General features: G+C 42.7%; 1 protein-coding gene across 1 annotated transcript in view; it reads right to left on the bottom strand.

Annotated features, from left to right (window-relative positions):
• Positions 1-15,982, bottom strand: part of DHX15 (DEAH-box helicase 15) — a 49,308-nt gene extending 33,326 nt beyond the window's left edge. Inside the window, exons 1-4 of the mRNA XM_057405622.1 lie at positions 15,865-15,982; positions 7,608-7,956; positions 1,667-1,860; positions 84-243 (exon numbers count right to left, since the gene is read on the bottom strand). Coding sequence (XP_057261605.1) covers positions 84-243; positions 1,667-1,860; positions 7,608-7,956; positions 15,865-15,932 — 771 coding nt within the window. The 5' untranslated portion in view covers positions 15,933-15,982. The remainder of the gene's footprint in view (positions 1-83; positions 244-1,666; positions 1,861-7,607; positions 7,957-15,864) is intronic.
• Positions 15,983-16,242: the final 260 nt, after the last annotated feature.

The following is a 16,242-nucleotide window of genomic DNA, read 5'->3' as shown; positions in this document are numbered from 1 at the left end:
CAGCGAATGGTAAGCACGCAGATCCCTTATTTGGTATGCCTACAGCTAGAAAGGGGATGCTGCTGGGCTTAATCATTACTGACCTTCAAATCAGATCTTTGTCTTACAACTTCCTTCAAGACTCCCATCAAAATATCAGTAGCCAGTGTTCTCTCATGGGCCTCGTCAAGAATTATAACACCATAGCGCTCCAGCAAAGGATCATTCATTGCTTCACGAAGTAACATCCCATCAGTCATATACCTGAACACAAACAAAAACAATTTTTACACAGATTTTATTGACTGACATCTGATAGAGAATCCTCTTCTGTACTGTTCACTAGATTGCTTTAACTAAGCTTTCAATCAGCTTTTTTTAAAACACAAATATCACTAAACTATTTCCAATAATTTAACACACTCATTTCCAGCTTTCACATAGATTACTGCAAAGTGTAAATGAGATCTGGAAGGAGGGGGGAGAAGTTTATTAAAAGAAAAAGGGGGGGCACCAACAACATTTAGCAACATTTATAACTGGTCTGTAGACGTTTACTGCCAGGCTTCTAAGCCTACAAATCAGAGACAAGAAAACGAAGGGAAAACCACACTCTGAAATCCTAGAAATACTATTTCTGCAATTGTTCTCCCCTTTTCTGTTTGCAGATCATCAGTTCACTTTATGCTTTTCCACCAGTTTTATTTTTTTATTTTTCTTCTTACATATTGGCTTTATTTCCAGCCTTCAACTACTTGTATGAGCAAAAGAGAAGACTCCTTTTGATAAAGAAGCACTATTCCTTGAACCACAGTATGTGGAATCCTTTTTAACTGAGCTTTCTGAATGTCATATGCAAATGACACATCAGCAGGTGTACTTCCACCCACACAGTAGAGGAATCTACAAACAACCAACAACTAAAAACACTATGGATTGTGTATTCCTAAGGAAGGTATAGAACAGTTTTGAAAACTGTGGTACTGCTACTTACTAAAGCAAGCTACTTAACTTCACCAGAATTACCCCAATTACAAAGGTACCAAAGAAAGCTCAACTGAAGGGGTAACGGGCTAAAAGGCTAAAACTTAAACAGGGGAAGTTTAGACTGGATATAAGGAGGAAGTTCTTTACTGTAAGGGTGGTGAGGCACTGGAAAGGGTTGCCCAGGGAAGCTGTGAATGCTCCATCCCTGGTGGTGTTCAAGGCCAGGCTGGACAGAGCCTTGGGTGACATGGTTTAGTGTGAGATGTCCCTGCCCATGGCAGGGGGGTTGGACCTAGATGATCTTAAGGTCCTTTCCAACCCTATCTATTCTATGATTCTAAAAACTCAGTGCTGAAGGGCTTTATTCTGAATAGCACCTTGATCACAGAAATACTTCTTCAGATCACCCTCTTCTTTATGGATCACTTAAAATTAATTTCCATAGGGTGCAATAATCTCTTTATGAGGAATGATTTCTTTTCAGTTCTACTCAAGCCCCGTACCTTAGGTTTCTGTCAGCTCATGCTGTGCCTCCTGTCTCTTCTCCATTCACAGAAAGTGCCTATGCATATATTCACCCCCCTCCTCATTACTACTTCTATAAAACTGCTCACACCCTTCAATACCCTGCAATTCCACCCCACCCCCCCCCCCCCGAGTAGACTGTATTATACCTTTACCTGACAGTTGCCATACTTACTTCAGAATGGTTTTTGCACTACTGCAGTCTTCAAATCGAATAGAGTAACCAACCTCCTGGCCCAGCATGACATCCATCTCATCAGCAACCCGCTGTGCTACACTCATTGCAGCTACCCTCCTAGGCTGGGTACATGCCACTCCCCTCTTTGGTCCAGGTAATGAGCGCATGTAGTCAACACACCACTGAGGGATCTGTTAAGAATAAAATACAGTTTTAAAAACACTTTAAATGACCAGACGTAATCTGCAACCTTTGTATTGCGAAGTTAGTTATGACTTCACCGAGATGACAACTGCATACACAAAAATATCCAAAGCATGAGACACAGATAGGCTAGTTATTTGGATCCAATGCCACTAAAGAAAGCACACTCACATTAAGCAAACCTAACTCTTTGAAGTTATTAAGGAAATACATAAGTTCACAATGAGTTTAAGCACTGTTAGATCAGTATTCATTCAGATACAGCCAACATGCTCCAAAGTAACCAAAACTGAAGTTAACATTCAAAATCAAGATCCGTAACACAGATCATTAAGTTTTGCAGTAAATAAATTATATTTTGTGGCTTTAAAAAACAATTCCTATTAATACATTAAGGAAAAAGAAGTTTCAGTGATATAAAAAAAATTACTCAGGAATTACAGCAAATAAAATGAATTTGCAGGTATGATCACTCAATTACTGTTCTTTTAAAATTATATCAACCAGATATGAAACCCCTGTGCTTTCCTTCCTGTGTTGACGCTCATTTGTCAGTCAGCAGTTTTATGCTCTTGTTAGGAATCTGGAAACAGCAAAAGTCATCCAAAATAAGAAGCTTTATTCACAAGAATTTCTAAGGTCAGTAACAGTCTGATGAAAACAGAGTATTTTTAACATATTCTCAGTACAGCATTTTATGAGGAGACATCTCCAGGCACAACTAGTTCCAAGTCTACAGACTGAAAAATCCACTCCTCCTCACTAATCACTCTTCAAGTGTTCTTAAAAGCTCACATATGCACAGGGAAAAAAACCACTTGTATGTATTGCACTGATGAGGAACAACAGGAAAACCTGTGCAATTTAAACCAGGGAAATTTTTCTTCTAGAATACCATATTTCCCCAGCAAAATGGACATAAGTGAACACTAAAACATACCCACAAGCAGACAAATGTAAACTGTAATGAAAAACTTTTTTTGTAAATGAAGAACATATTTTCATCATAAATTAACAAAAAAAAGGTAAGCAAAGACTATCAAAGTATGGCAAAAGACTACCAGACTGCTGACGAGCTCAAGTTTCTGAAAACCCTATCCTTCCTAAAAGGAAGTTCTTGAACATTGATAGCAGGAACCTGAAATCCTATCCTGTAACATATACACACTCATCTAACAGGCAGCTAAAGGAAGGAATTGGCTTCCCAAAGTCCCTAACAAAAATTCAACTCTAAGCATGTTAGGTGAAGCTTCTGGACTTTAAGCAGAGCAACGCCTGAAAAAAACTTTCAAACAGCAGGTCTGTCAGTGAAAGCAGCATGAAATAAATATAATTTAGAAGTGTTTTTCCCCTGAACAGCAAAATGTACACCACTGGTGTCAAAATGCCTACATAGACTTCAATGTGTTAAGCCAATTTAGATGACCACCACAATGCTTCTTGTGTCCAATATAAACACTAGGAAAGAGGCATGTGCCGTACATTCTGTACATAAGTCTTGACTGAGAATATCCTAACACTTCTTACCATCTGGTTCTTACAAAACTGAACAAAGCTAACCTCAAATTGACTGACACCAAAAACCTACAAATCATACAATCAAACAGGTTGGAAAAAACCTATAAGATCATCGAGTCCAATCCAATCCCAGCACTGTCAAGGCCACCACTAACCCATGGCACTGAGGGCCTCGTCTACAGTGTGTGAACGCTTGCAGGGACAGTGACTCCAGCACTGCCCTGGGCAGCCTATTCCAATGCCTGAGCACCCTCTGGAGAAGGAATTGTTCCTCATTTCATCTAAATCTCCTTGGTGCAGTTTGAGGCCATTTCCTCTTGTCCTTTTCCTTGTTCCTTGGGAACAGAGACCACAGTCCCCTCCTGACTCCATCCTCCTGTCAGGCAATTGTAGGAAGCAATAAGGTCTACCCTGAGCATTCTCTTCTCCAGACTAAACTCCCCAGGTGCCTCAGCTGTTCCCCATCACACTTGTGCTCCAGGCCCTGCACCAGCTCCGTTGCCCTTCTCTGGCCCCGCTCCAGCACCTCAATGTCTCTCTTGTAGTGAGGGGCCCAGAGCTGAACACAGGATTCGAGGTGCAGCCTCACCAGTGCCCAGTGCAGGAGGACAATCACTGCCCTGGCCCTGCTGCAGATACAGGCCAGGATGCTGGTGGCTTCTTGGCTGCCTGGGCACAAGCAGCTCAGGTCCACCTCCATCAATCACTACCCCCAGCTCCTTTCCCATGAGCAGTTTCCAGCCGCTCTTCTCCAAGCCTAGAGCATTGCAGGGGGTTGTTATGGCCCAAGTGCAGGACCCAACACTTTGCCTTGCTGAACCTCGTACCACTGGCCACAGCCCATGGATCCAGCCTGTCCAGACCCCTCTGCAGAGCTTTCTACCCTCCAGAAGATCAACACTCCTACCCAACTTGGTGTCATCTGCAAATTTACAACCCCAGTATGGAGCAGTATGGACCAATATGCACCAGTACAGACCAATACAGGCCACTATGGCCCCAGATACTCCTGGGGTTTCAATATCCCAGTGCTCCCAGTCCCTGTCACAGGTCTCCCCACTTGCAGCCGTGCTCAATTCCCAATCCCTTCCAGTGCTCCCACTACCTGATGCAGGTGCTCCTAGTCCCTCTCAGTCCTTCCCAGTCCCTTCCAGTGCTTCTAAGTCCCTGTTGCAGGTGCTCCTGCTCATTCCCCACCAGACCTCCTGGTTGCTGGTCTTTTGGGGGGACATCCCAAATCTGGCACTCCCCCACTGTGGGGCTGCCCCCCAGCTCCCTGATATTGGGGGGGTGCGCCCCATGGGGTGAGGGTTTAGGCAACAAGGAGTGTTTTGGGGCTGGTGGCTTTGAGGGGGGGAAGCAGCTCCTTCAGCCCCAGCACCCATTCAAGAGGGTTTACCCTCTTCCCCTCCACCCACTTTCAGGGGGTCCCATGACCTCTCTGAGGGTGACAACACTTTTTGGGTGACTCCATTTATATACAAGGTAACCCCTCAGTTTTCACTAAAACCCCAACTTTCCTTTAAAAAAAAACAATTTTATCAATATCAAAATCATGAGAAATAGCTTTAATTAGCACCCTTTAACCTCAAAGACTCGTTCAACTCAGAGGTTTTCCAATATAACCTCCATAAACATGAGAGGTTATGGACTACACATACAAAGGCCTCTAAGATCAAAGATAAATGAACTGAGGGCTGTTAAAAGACTATTCCAAAGCTAGAGGAAAGTCATGTTTTTACAGGGATGCAGGGCAAGAGAGGGAAGAGCACTGCCCTTGTGGCTTTTCTGAGCCACCAATTTATTGAAAGCTTTCTCTGTTAAAAGCTATATGGTAAAATTCCCAAAATTCTCAGTAGTCGAAAAGGCATCAGACTTTTACCTGTATAAATTCTCTTCTGGTCTGCAAGAACAGCAGATTAAGCAATACTCAGAACAACCTTGCTTCTGAATTTCACCTGCCAAGAAAACCAGCTGACAAGCAAACATCCTAACCTTTACAGTTAGGGCTCTCATGTAAAAGGAGATGCTACTCTACTATTCCACCTACAGAAGAAATTTGAACTATTGTACTAGCACCATATATGATCCCACATTTAAAATGGAGTACATGTTGCAATTACAGCAAGTACTTAATATCTTTCTAAAAGAATTCAGCACACCCATTCCACCACTGAGCATATTCAGAGATCAGTATCTGCAGTGGCTTGTTTTCTTTCAATGACGACTTGAAAATTAATGGTCTTGGCTTCCAACATCCTTCTTCAGTACTTCAGATTTAATTCTATGTGAAATAAGACCCTTTTCAAAGTTTTCTCTCCTGTTATTTCCATTGTCAAAAAAAACAAGCACTCCCAAACCTGCATGCTCTACAAGACTAAAGGGAAAACATGCATGGAATAACCAAGGAAAGGACCTGACAGACAGCTGCTGAAGCTCAAAAAGACTATCTACTACTGTAGAGACTTCATCTTACTACCACACAAGGGAAAATAATTTTGGAAGAACAATTCATTATGTATTTCAGATGATGCCCACTTTATATCAGTAAGAGAAAGCCTAAGTAAGTAGTTCATCTACACCTTCAGTTTGAACATTAAAAGGTTTCTTAATCACAGGTAATTAATCATCTTGGTCTGATCAGTGAATATAAGGAGAAGAAAAAAAACACCATCCCCACTGGTTTTAACATACCACAAAAAAAAATGTGACACTGTCACCTGCAAAACAAGGTTTTCACTAAGTGACAGCAGGATCATTTTCAGCTCTGCTCCTGCAGAGAACACTCTCAACTGTTTCAAAACATATATGCAATCTCAGAAAGAGAATTCAGAGGAAGAAGTGAAGCTTCCAAGATGCTTATGTGCTAAATCCTATTTTTAGAAAAGACACCTTTTTTTTCTGAAAAAGCCTTCAGAAACTTAACTGGTAAAGTAGTAGACCACCACAGGAGATTTATGTCTGTAGAAGTTTAAGTAGACATTAAGAGCACGCCCTTTAGATCTTCAAGATATCAGATCATGAAAAAAGAAATCTTGCTTTCAAACAGATAAGCATCAACTTTTTTCATGAATGTTCAGAATTCTCCCTTCCAAGTAACTACATAATCAAGCTTTTCTGAAGATTTCTATAAAATCCCCATCTCAACTTATACATAAAAGAAGCAATACATACAATGTCATAAGGTACCTTCCGAGCAAGACACCGGTTCCTAAAATTTGCAGCAAGGGCATATAACCTCAAACATTTCAGAGACAGCTGTAAAAGGTATCCAATGTACTACTATGTCCTTCACATTTTCAACATTCAAATTTATTTTATGACTAAGATTTATTTCTACAAGACTTATGATAAGTTAGCTATAACCTGTTTCATAAAGGCTAAAATACCCTTCAGCTTTTATTTTCTGCCTGGATAAAAGGAATTTATCAAGACACAGAACAATGAACTTTCTTACATCACTTTTCCACACAGATTTTAAACTGTAAATCAAAGGACAGGCTGAAGCTTTGAGCAAGTTTGTTCATTTATAAATACACAGTGGTGTTTGTCTTAGGTCCTCCCTGTTTACTGGTCACCAAAATTCTTCTAAGGTTTAAGGAGGCTTTACAGATCCACTATCACTATTTTCAGTGCCAAGGAAGACTTTTAAAGCCATGAATCTACAAAAAAAAAAGAAAGTTATTTTCAACTGTGGCACTGGAAAGCTGTATGACCTCTGAGAAGTTTCACTACCACAAAAAACACAAGCCTCTTCCTCTCAAGTTTCAGTATCACCAAAACACATTATCCTATTAGATCATTCCAGAACTGTATCCAACATTTCAAGTCCCTTTAAGTTCTTACCTGGAGCAGTAAGTTTCAAACACTAACAAGTCCCTACCTCTGTAATATTTTTCCTACTTTCCAGCTGTTATGTACACGAACAGCTAAATACACTATTTGGACCCATCACTTTAGTTTGTGGATTAGTACACTTCTGTCTAGCCATTAAGACCTCTTTACCTTCCTTTATCAAAAAGTTAAGTACCAACCATAAAACCCAACAGAAGCAGGGGCACTTCTATATTCATTAAGCGAATAAAAAAATCATCAAATTAGTCTTGCTCACATTTTGTGCATTGTTCTTAGACAACAAAGTTCAAGAAACCAAAGCAAGTTTTACACACCCCTACCTAGAACAGAAAACTGCAGTATCACACAGATAAGAACTCACCTGTGTTGTTTTACCAGACCCAGTCTCTCCAACTAGCACAAATGACTGATGCCTAATCAAAATATCCGTAAATCTTTCTTTATATTCCCAGACAGGAAGTTGTAGCCTTTTCTTCAGGATGTCATAGTATCGTGGAGTATGTGGCAGATTTGTGAAAGGGTTAATACTGTGTGGAATCATTGCTGGCTTTATGGTTTGTAACCCAGCAGCTGCGTAATAGGTAGAGTTAGACGAAGGTCGCAAATCTTTTTCCTTGTCCCTTTCTCTGTCACGATCTCTATCTCTGTCACGATCCCTGTCACGATCTTTAGAACGGTCATCACGGTCCCTGTCCCGGTCACGATCTTTCCTAAAATGAGTTAAGAGACAGCAGAAAATGAGACACTTGAATATTTCAATGCAAAGCAAGAATTTAAATACAACACAACTCTAATGATACCTAGTACAAAGTGGATATAAACCAAATCTTTTTAAAAGCCTTGGAAACAGCTATCTGGAAAGATAAGCATCAAAGAGTAACAGCCTATGATGCATACCACAATCACTGTACATATAAGCACTACCACAGCTCCTCCCATTACAAGCAAGCTTGTAATGAAAGCTACCACATGAAGACAACATCATCTTGACCCTCTTCATTTAATGACTATAAAGAATCAGCTGTACCTTCTAGACTTTTCTCATGGTTCTTCTCATCCCTACTTGCTGCTGCTGCAGAAAACAGAACACCAAACAGCCTTCTTGCCTACCTAGCTAGAGAATGCTAATCCAAAAAAAAAAACAACTCAGTATCACAAGTGAGCCCTGAAGTTTGATTTTAACATCCTACAAATATTTTGTAGCTTTTTTTTTTAATTCAAACTCTTCCATACAATTCTGACTCAATCAACTTTGATATACAGGTTCTGCAGTCTGAAACTTGGATGTAAAACCAGCCGCTATCCTCCATACAATCATTTACCTTTGAAAAGACCTGTAAGATTGAGTCCAACCATTAAACTACCAAGCTGTACCATCTTCTCAAGTATCACCTCCTACCACACACTTAAAGCAACCAGTATTCACGGATTCCCATTCATTCTAAATAGTGTCAAAAAAGGAAGTTCAATGCACTTGCAAAGGAAACCTAGTATTATTTTCACAGTAGCTATCCACTCAAATTCGTATTTCTGGCTTTGATCTTGGTGGCAGTTTCCTATTTTGCAAATCCACATATTTGTTCTTGCACATGATCTCTCTCTACAAACATCAAAACACTCGCAGAGGACATGGACCTCTTGGAGCAAACCCAGAGCAGGGTCACAAAAATGCTCAGAGGGCTGGAGCACCTCTCAGAGGACAGGCTGAGAGTGGGGCTTCTTCAGCCTGGAGAAGGCTCCAAGGAGACCTTAGAGCAGCCTTCCAGTACCTACAGGGGCTGACGAGAAGGCTGGAGAGGAACTTATTACATGGGCATGTGACAGGACATGGAGGAATGGCTTCAACATGACAAGGCAGATTCAGATACAAGGAAGAAATTCATACTATGAGGATGCTGAGACACTGGAACCTTCCCTGGAGGTTGCTCAGAGAAGTTGTGGTTGCCCCATCCCTGGCAATGTTCAAGGCCAGGTTGGATGGGACTTTGAGTGACCTGGTCTAGAGGAAGGTGTCCCTGCCCACAGCAGGTGTGCCTCAAACTAAATGACCTTTAAGGTCCCTTCTATGATTCTATGACATCCTGTTTGGCCAGAGAACTACAGCTATGTGCTACTAATAAAAATTCTAAACTTATACTAACCCTGCATTTTGAAATAAGACCTGCTTTACAGAAACACCTCATCACATTTTGAACCAGTCAGGAAACTAGCAGCATCTCTGCCTGCAAAATGAGGATATTTTTAGCTTCTTTTATGCATTATGTTAACTGAAATCCCATCAAAAAGAACAAAGTTAACGCCAGCTTTATAATAAATACACATATAAACATTTTCAGGAATAGCCATTAAGGGAAACCAAAGCTTCCCCCTCTTTACCAGCTCTAAGGCATGCCTGAAAGAATGAGAACATTTCTAAAACCAACACCCCTGACCAACATTCAACTCCAAAGCTTATTTTTTAACATGCAGCCAGTATTCAAATATAACTGGAGAAGTAATAGCAAATTCCTACCTACAAAGAAGATGAAGTAACAAAGATTATATCAGTAATGATTCTCTAAACATGAAGTTGGAACATGCTGCAGGTTGGAAACAACCAGCACTCTAATGACTCTTGTATAAATGAATGAAATCTATGCAGGGTGTGTTTTTTCCCCCTTCAATCATAGAATAGTTAGGGTTGGAAAGGACCTTAAGATCATCTAGTTCAACCCCCCCCCGCCAAGGGCAGGGACACCTCACACTAAACCATGTCACTCACGAAGACGCCATACAACCTGGCCTTGAACACTGTCAGGGATGGAGCATTCACAACTTCCCTGGGCAACCCATTCCAGTGCCTCACCGCCCGCACAGTAAAGGATTTCCTCCTTATATATAATCGTAACTTCCTCTGTTTAAGTTTTAACCCATTACCCCTTGTCATATCACTACAGACCCTAACAAAGAGCCTCTCTCCAGCATCCTTGTAGGCCCTCTTCAGATACTTGAAGGCTGCTAGGAGGTCTCCACACAGCCTTCTCTTCTCCAGGCTCAAGAGCCCCAACTTTCTCAGCCTGTCTTCGTACGGGAGGTACTCCAGCCCCCTGATCAACCTCATGGCACTTTTCTGGACTTGGTCAAACAGCTCCATGTTCTTCTTATGTTGAGGGCACCAGAACTGAACACAATGCTCCACATGGGATCACACGAGAGCAGAGTAGAGGGGCAGGATCACCTCCTTCGACCTGCTGGTCACACTCCTTTTGATGCGCCCCAGGATACGGTTGGCTTTCTGGGTGGCAAGCGCACACTGAAGCCAGCTCATGTTAAGTGTCTCATCAACCATCACCCCCAAGACCTTCTCCGCAGGCCTGCTCTGAATCTCTTCTCTGCCCAACCTGTAGCTGTGCCTGGGATTGCCCCAACCCAGGTGCAGGACCTTGCACATGGCTTGGTTGAACTTCATGAGGTTGGAACTGACCCACCTCACAGGTGCTTCAAGGTCCCTCTGGATGGCATTCCTTCCTTCCAGTGTGCCAACCGAACCAGAAAGCTTGGTTCAACATACTATGACTTCAGAGGCTGCAGCAAAAAGGTGTTTTATTGTTTTTTTAATAAGACTTCTTTTAACAATGACCCACTGAAAATTAAGGAGTACAAAACATACAGTTTATTGTCACTTACCTAACACATTTGTATATAGATTTTACTAAAGCTCTGGATACTGAATTGTCTGAAAACTAAGGCCCTTTCAGATCATTAACTTGATTAACTTAACTAAGATACCACAGCTTCAACACGACTTCTAACATGGTCAAATATTGTACAAGCTAGGAATCTGTTATTAATGTAAAATGCCAAGCAAATATTGCAGAACCCAACAGGTTCATATTCTCTGGCACAGAAGTCACCCTTCTTAAAACTGAAGGAAGTAGGCTCTGTTATGCTACTCTTAATGTAAGAGTCTAATAGCATGTATCAGGAATAAAGCTTTGGACTTGTGGTTAATGAGCTATTAACAACCAGTTTTTTAAGTATTCACAGGTACTGGGATGAACAACTGCATGGACAGGCAGTAACATTAACAAGGAAATGAAGGTATAAAGCAATTTAAGAATTGTACAGCCAGGGTAAAATGCAACAACCTGGTAACAGCACACACTTCACTCAAAGGAAGAATAAGACACGCTACTAATGCAGGGCGGGGATTGGTTTGTGTTTTGGTAGGGTTTTGTGTGTGTGCACATTTGCTTCTGAAGGATTTTTATTCTTCAGAACACACCAGCAAACTATTCCACAACCATTTACTTCAACAGGAAGTCTGGTGTCAGAAGCTTCTAAATCACAAATCATGAAGTGTATATTCAGGTATGCTTCAGCCTCACATAAACCAGTGCTACTGTTAAGATGAACAGATCCACACTGCTGCCAATCCTTCCCATGTGTTATCTAAGAATTTCAATGGCCTTGTGAAGAACAAGCCCTCCCTAGACCCCCTCCACCAGCATTAGTTCTAGCCCAGAACAGTCTCCCAGACACTCGCAGCACAAGGGAGAGGGCAGCACTGCCTTCTTCTGCGATGGTAGCAATTTGTGCAGGCTTAAAGCATAGATAAAAATATAACCTCAAGAACAAGACAGTGGATTAAATGGACTACAAATATGATCCAGAATGGAAAGCCCTATTAATCCCCCATTTCTTCACTGAACTCTTTCAGCTGTTTAACTGTACAAATAAGAAAACAAACCTATCAAGTTCTACCTGTATTTCAGAAGTAAAAACACTAATCTTAGTCAAGAAAGTTCTGTCTCTTTCTTGTTTTATAAAAAGAGAAGCAGGGGCAACCAGATCTCAACAGAACAAATACAACATTAACCATGCCCCCAAATACTTATCACTTTACAGCAGCATTTCCCCCACCCCAAAGTTTCCCATCTCCCATCAGTCAGCAGACACATCCTGACTCCTCTGGCCAAGGGAGAAGAGGAATGACAGTTATGCTGCTACATGAATTTACTAAACTTTCTAAAAATGCAACTTGGCAGTTCTTCATTTATGAACTGTCACATTTAAGTTGTCATTACTGCATAAAGAAAACTGACTTCAAACATAGAAATGAATAAAGGAATCATAATTTAATCATATTTGTCTTGTGCCTGAATCTCGTAACAGCCTCCATAATCAGAAAAGGTTGGGGACTGGTTTATTTTGCCTCATTTTTCAACTAGGCTTATCTGCTCTCTGCTTTTACTTCCTTATGTCTACACATCTATAATATACACACACAGAGATAACAAAACAAATGCTGTGGCAATCACTAAAAGAATGAAACATACATAAAAATTAAAAAGGCACAAGGTAAAACCACTGATCAGAGTGAAAGTCTTAAGCACATCTAATAGAACATCAGTGGTTTTTCTCCATTACTAGACATGGCCACAGCTGATTTAAGAAAAGCCAATGCATATAAAGGAGGAATCCTGTTCAAACACAAAAAACTAAGTACAAGTAGTCTGAGTGATATATCCCACTAACACAGTAACTGTGATGTTAGAAAAACCACCAAAGTTCTGCATGTTTTGGGGAAAAAAAAAAAAAAACAACAAAACCATCACAGATTCATAGAATGATCTGGGTCGGAAGGGACCTTCAAGATCACCTAGTTCAAACACCCTGCCATGGGCAAGGACACCTGACATTAGACCGTTGCTCAAAGCCCTATCCAACTTGGCCTTGAACATTGCCAGGGATGGGGCAGCCACAGCTTCTCTGGGCAACCTGTTCAGTGTCTCACCTCCCTCATATTAAAGAGCCCCTCATGGCTAATCTAAATCTTACCCCTTCCAGTTTAAAGCCATTCCCCTTTGTCCTATCACTACATGCCCTTGTAAAAAGTCCCTGTTCAGCTTTATGCACTGTAAGGCTGCTCTAATGTTCTCCTGAAGCCTTCTCTTCCCCAGGGTGAAGAATCCCAATTCTCTCAGCCTGTCCTTCAGAGGAGAGGTGCTCCAGGCCTCTGAGCATCACTGCGACCCTTCTCTAGGCTCACCCCAAGGGGTCCACATCAAGACGGATGTGGAACCCCAAAGCTGAACACAGTACCCCTGGAGCAGAGGGGAAGCATAACCTCCCTTGACCTGCTGGTCACACTTCTTTTGATGCAGCCCAAAACACAGTTGGCTTTCTGAGCTGGAAGGGCACAGTGATAGCTCATGTTAAGCTTCTTATCAACCAACATCCTCAAGTCCTTCTCTTCAGGACTGCTCTCAATTCAGTCAGACCTTAAACAGTACAAAAGCAGTTCAAACAAGCACTGTAACCATAAATCTTCCATACAATTCCCAGTTTTCCAAAGAGGTTTTTACTTCATAGTCAATACTTCCAGTACTGGAAGAAAGCAGATGTCATGCTGACGCTTGAGGCTATGCCAACAATTACAAGCCTGGCATCGTTGCCATGTAGAGCTACACATACCAACACAGACCTCACTTAAAAAGAAACTAAGAAAATACAAAATAATGTGATACAACTTTCATATTCAGTCAGGTGACCCAGTCTGAGTTATATACTACTCTCCATGTAAAACTAAAGGAGATAATTCAGTTTAATCCAGCACCCAAGGAGCTAAAATAGTTTAATCCAGCTCCAAAACCAAATTGCATAAAGGGCCTCCTGGCATAGAGGAAGACATGCACACACATGTTAATAATGAGAATGTCTCTGTGCAACTTCCTTACAGCCTTCCATAAGCTGTAAAACTGAACCACCCTAAAATAAATCAAGACACTGCAACATTTCATGTAACACAAGACACAGTAATAAGATTCCAAGTAATATTAGAAATAATTTGCTCATTAATTATGCTTATGGTAACTTGTTCTCAGTACTATACCATTTAACACTTTCGTTAGCAGAGGAGGAAACAAAGAAGGGGCACAAGACCAGCACTTGCATAAGTTTTTACGTGGCATTAAGGTCAAAGACTTATGGTTTAAAAGTATTACTACTGGTGGGAATTCATTTCAACAGATACAAAATGGTAAGACTACAGTTCAGGATGACAGCAATCAGTAAAAACAATGCCAAATAAAACCATATCAAAACTATAAATCCCATCAACATACACACAAATACTGCACTGTGATTATCTATATAGCCAACTGTAACAGTTGCTCCACTTTTAAGTAGCACCCAGTTTGGGCATGACCATTTGAAAACGTTACAAAAAACTCTGTGTAAAAGAAAAGCTGCATGCACACAACTTCTCTGCATACACAGAAAAGTTATTTCAACTTCTCTCAAATTGTGAAAAAATGTATTAAAGAAGATAGGCAGCTCAAATACATGTTTCAAAAAATAAAATTATGGAGATCCTCCATATAGGAAATAGATGCTCAATAATAAACATTCAGGTTTGTTTACCAGAGAAAAATGCAACAACCTGTAGGGTCTGAAAACTGAAGCTATACAAATTTGCCTTTAAAAAAAAAAAAAAGAAAAAGAAAGGCAAGTTTTGTAAAGACTATTTATCGAGGAACACCAACTGCTACACTAGACTTCGAGTTATTGCAAGCTTTGAGAACAAGATTTTTCTTGGATAAATACTCCAGTACAAAACAATGCTGTTGGACTTCAGAAGTGGATTAATTCACGGAAGTCTTTTGTGCTCCACCAAGAAGAACACACAAGATAAACACAGTATTTGTGTTCCTTGAGACTTCAGAAATTTAAAGAGCCATCCGTCTCCCCAGTGCCCAGTTATGCAGAGAAGGCTCTAAAACAACTGTGTATAAAAAGATCAGCAGCAGGGTAGTATCTGTGTTCCTGAGGTTTTAATGAAAATCTGCTAAAGTTTGTACAGTAACCTTAAAACTTTCACCTTTGCAACTAAAAAAAAAAAAAATAATGCAATTCCCCCCCTAACCGCTACCCCAAAACCCATCTCCCCATCAACTGGTGAAGTCAAGCATAACCCTGCCGGTTACCGAGTGAAAAACGTTAACAAAGGAATAACGTTTCTACAATGGTAGGCACTAATTATACAGGCGGAACGAACCTCATGCTGACCTCTAGGGCCTCATCTACCAGACCTCTCAAAGCAGAAAAAGGAAACAAAAAAAAAAAAAAAAAGGAAGAGAGAGAAATAAAGGATAAAGACGGGAGAGAGCCGCAGACAAAGCCGGGCGCAGGGAGTGGGCCGAGCAGCGCGCCGCCCCCGGCTCCGCGGCGCCGGGAGCCCAGCCCAGCCCGCCCCAGTGCCTGGACCGGGAGCTTCTTTCCCTTCCCCCTCTCAGCGCCGCCACACGAGGCTGTCCTCGCCCGCTCCCCGCCGCCATCCGTCTCCTCCGACCCAACGGAGAGACCGATCCCCCGCCCAGGCCTAGCGCTCCTGAGAGCCGAGGCTCCTGGGCCTGCCCAGACAAGGCGGCGCTGCGGGGGACTCGCGACACGGCTTCGACCGCTGCAATGCTCTCCTCCCTCCGGCATGGCGGCCGCCCCGCTCCCCGCGGAGAGCCTGCCCCAGGAGGGGCGGCCAGAGCCAAGGATAGGGAGCGGATTGCGAGGCAGCTGCTACGATGCCCCCTACACACCCACCACAGGCCGCGCTCCCCTCGCTGGGCCGCACCGCCCCTTACCCGTCGGTGGAGCGTTTCTTGCTGGAGCTGTAATCGTCGCCCAGATCTAGGCGGTGGCGCTTGGACATGGCGGCGAGCGGCCGCTCGATGCGGCAGTCGGGAGGGCGAGCGGCCGGCACTGGGTGCGGAGGGGCGCGCTCCCCGCTCCCCAAGCGGTAGCGACGGCTGCGGCGCCGCGAGGCCAGGCACAGGGGATAAAATGGCGGCCGGAAGGAAGCGCCGGGGCTGCGCGCGGCGAGGAGCGCGCGGGCTGGAGGCGGGGGGCAGGGAGCGGTGAAGGGGGTGGAGCGCGCGCGGGGGCTCAACCAGCGGTCGCGTCTCGTCTCGCGCGCTGCAGCGGCCGCGCGGTGTCCGCCATGGCGGTGGCGCCCCGGCAGT

The sequence above is a fragment of the Pezoporus wallicus genome, unplaced genomic scaffold, assembly GCF_028554395.1.
Source record: "Pezoporus wallicus isolate ANWC-B61680 ecotype Strahan unplaced genomic scaffold, APGP_CSIRO_Pwel_v1 contig_642, whole genome shotgun sequence".
Taxonomy (NCBI): Eukaryota; Metazoa; Chordata; class Aves; order Psittaciformes; family Psittacidae; genus Pezoporus; species Pezoporus wallicus.
This window is presented reverse-complemented; position numbering and strand designations above follow the sequence as displayed.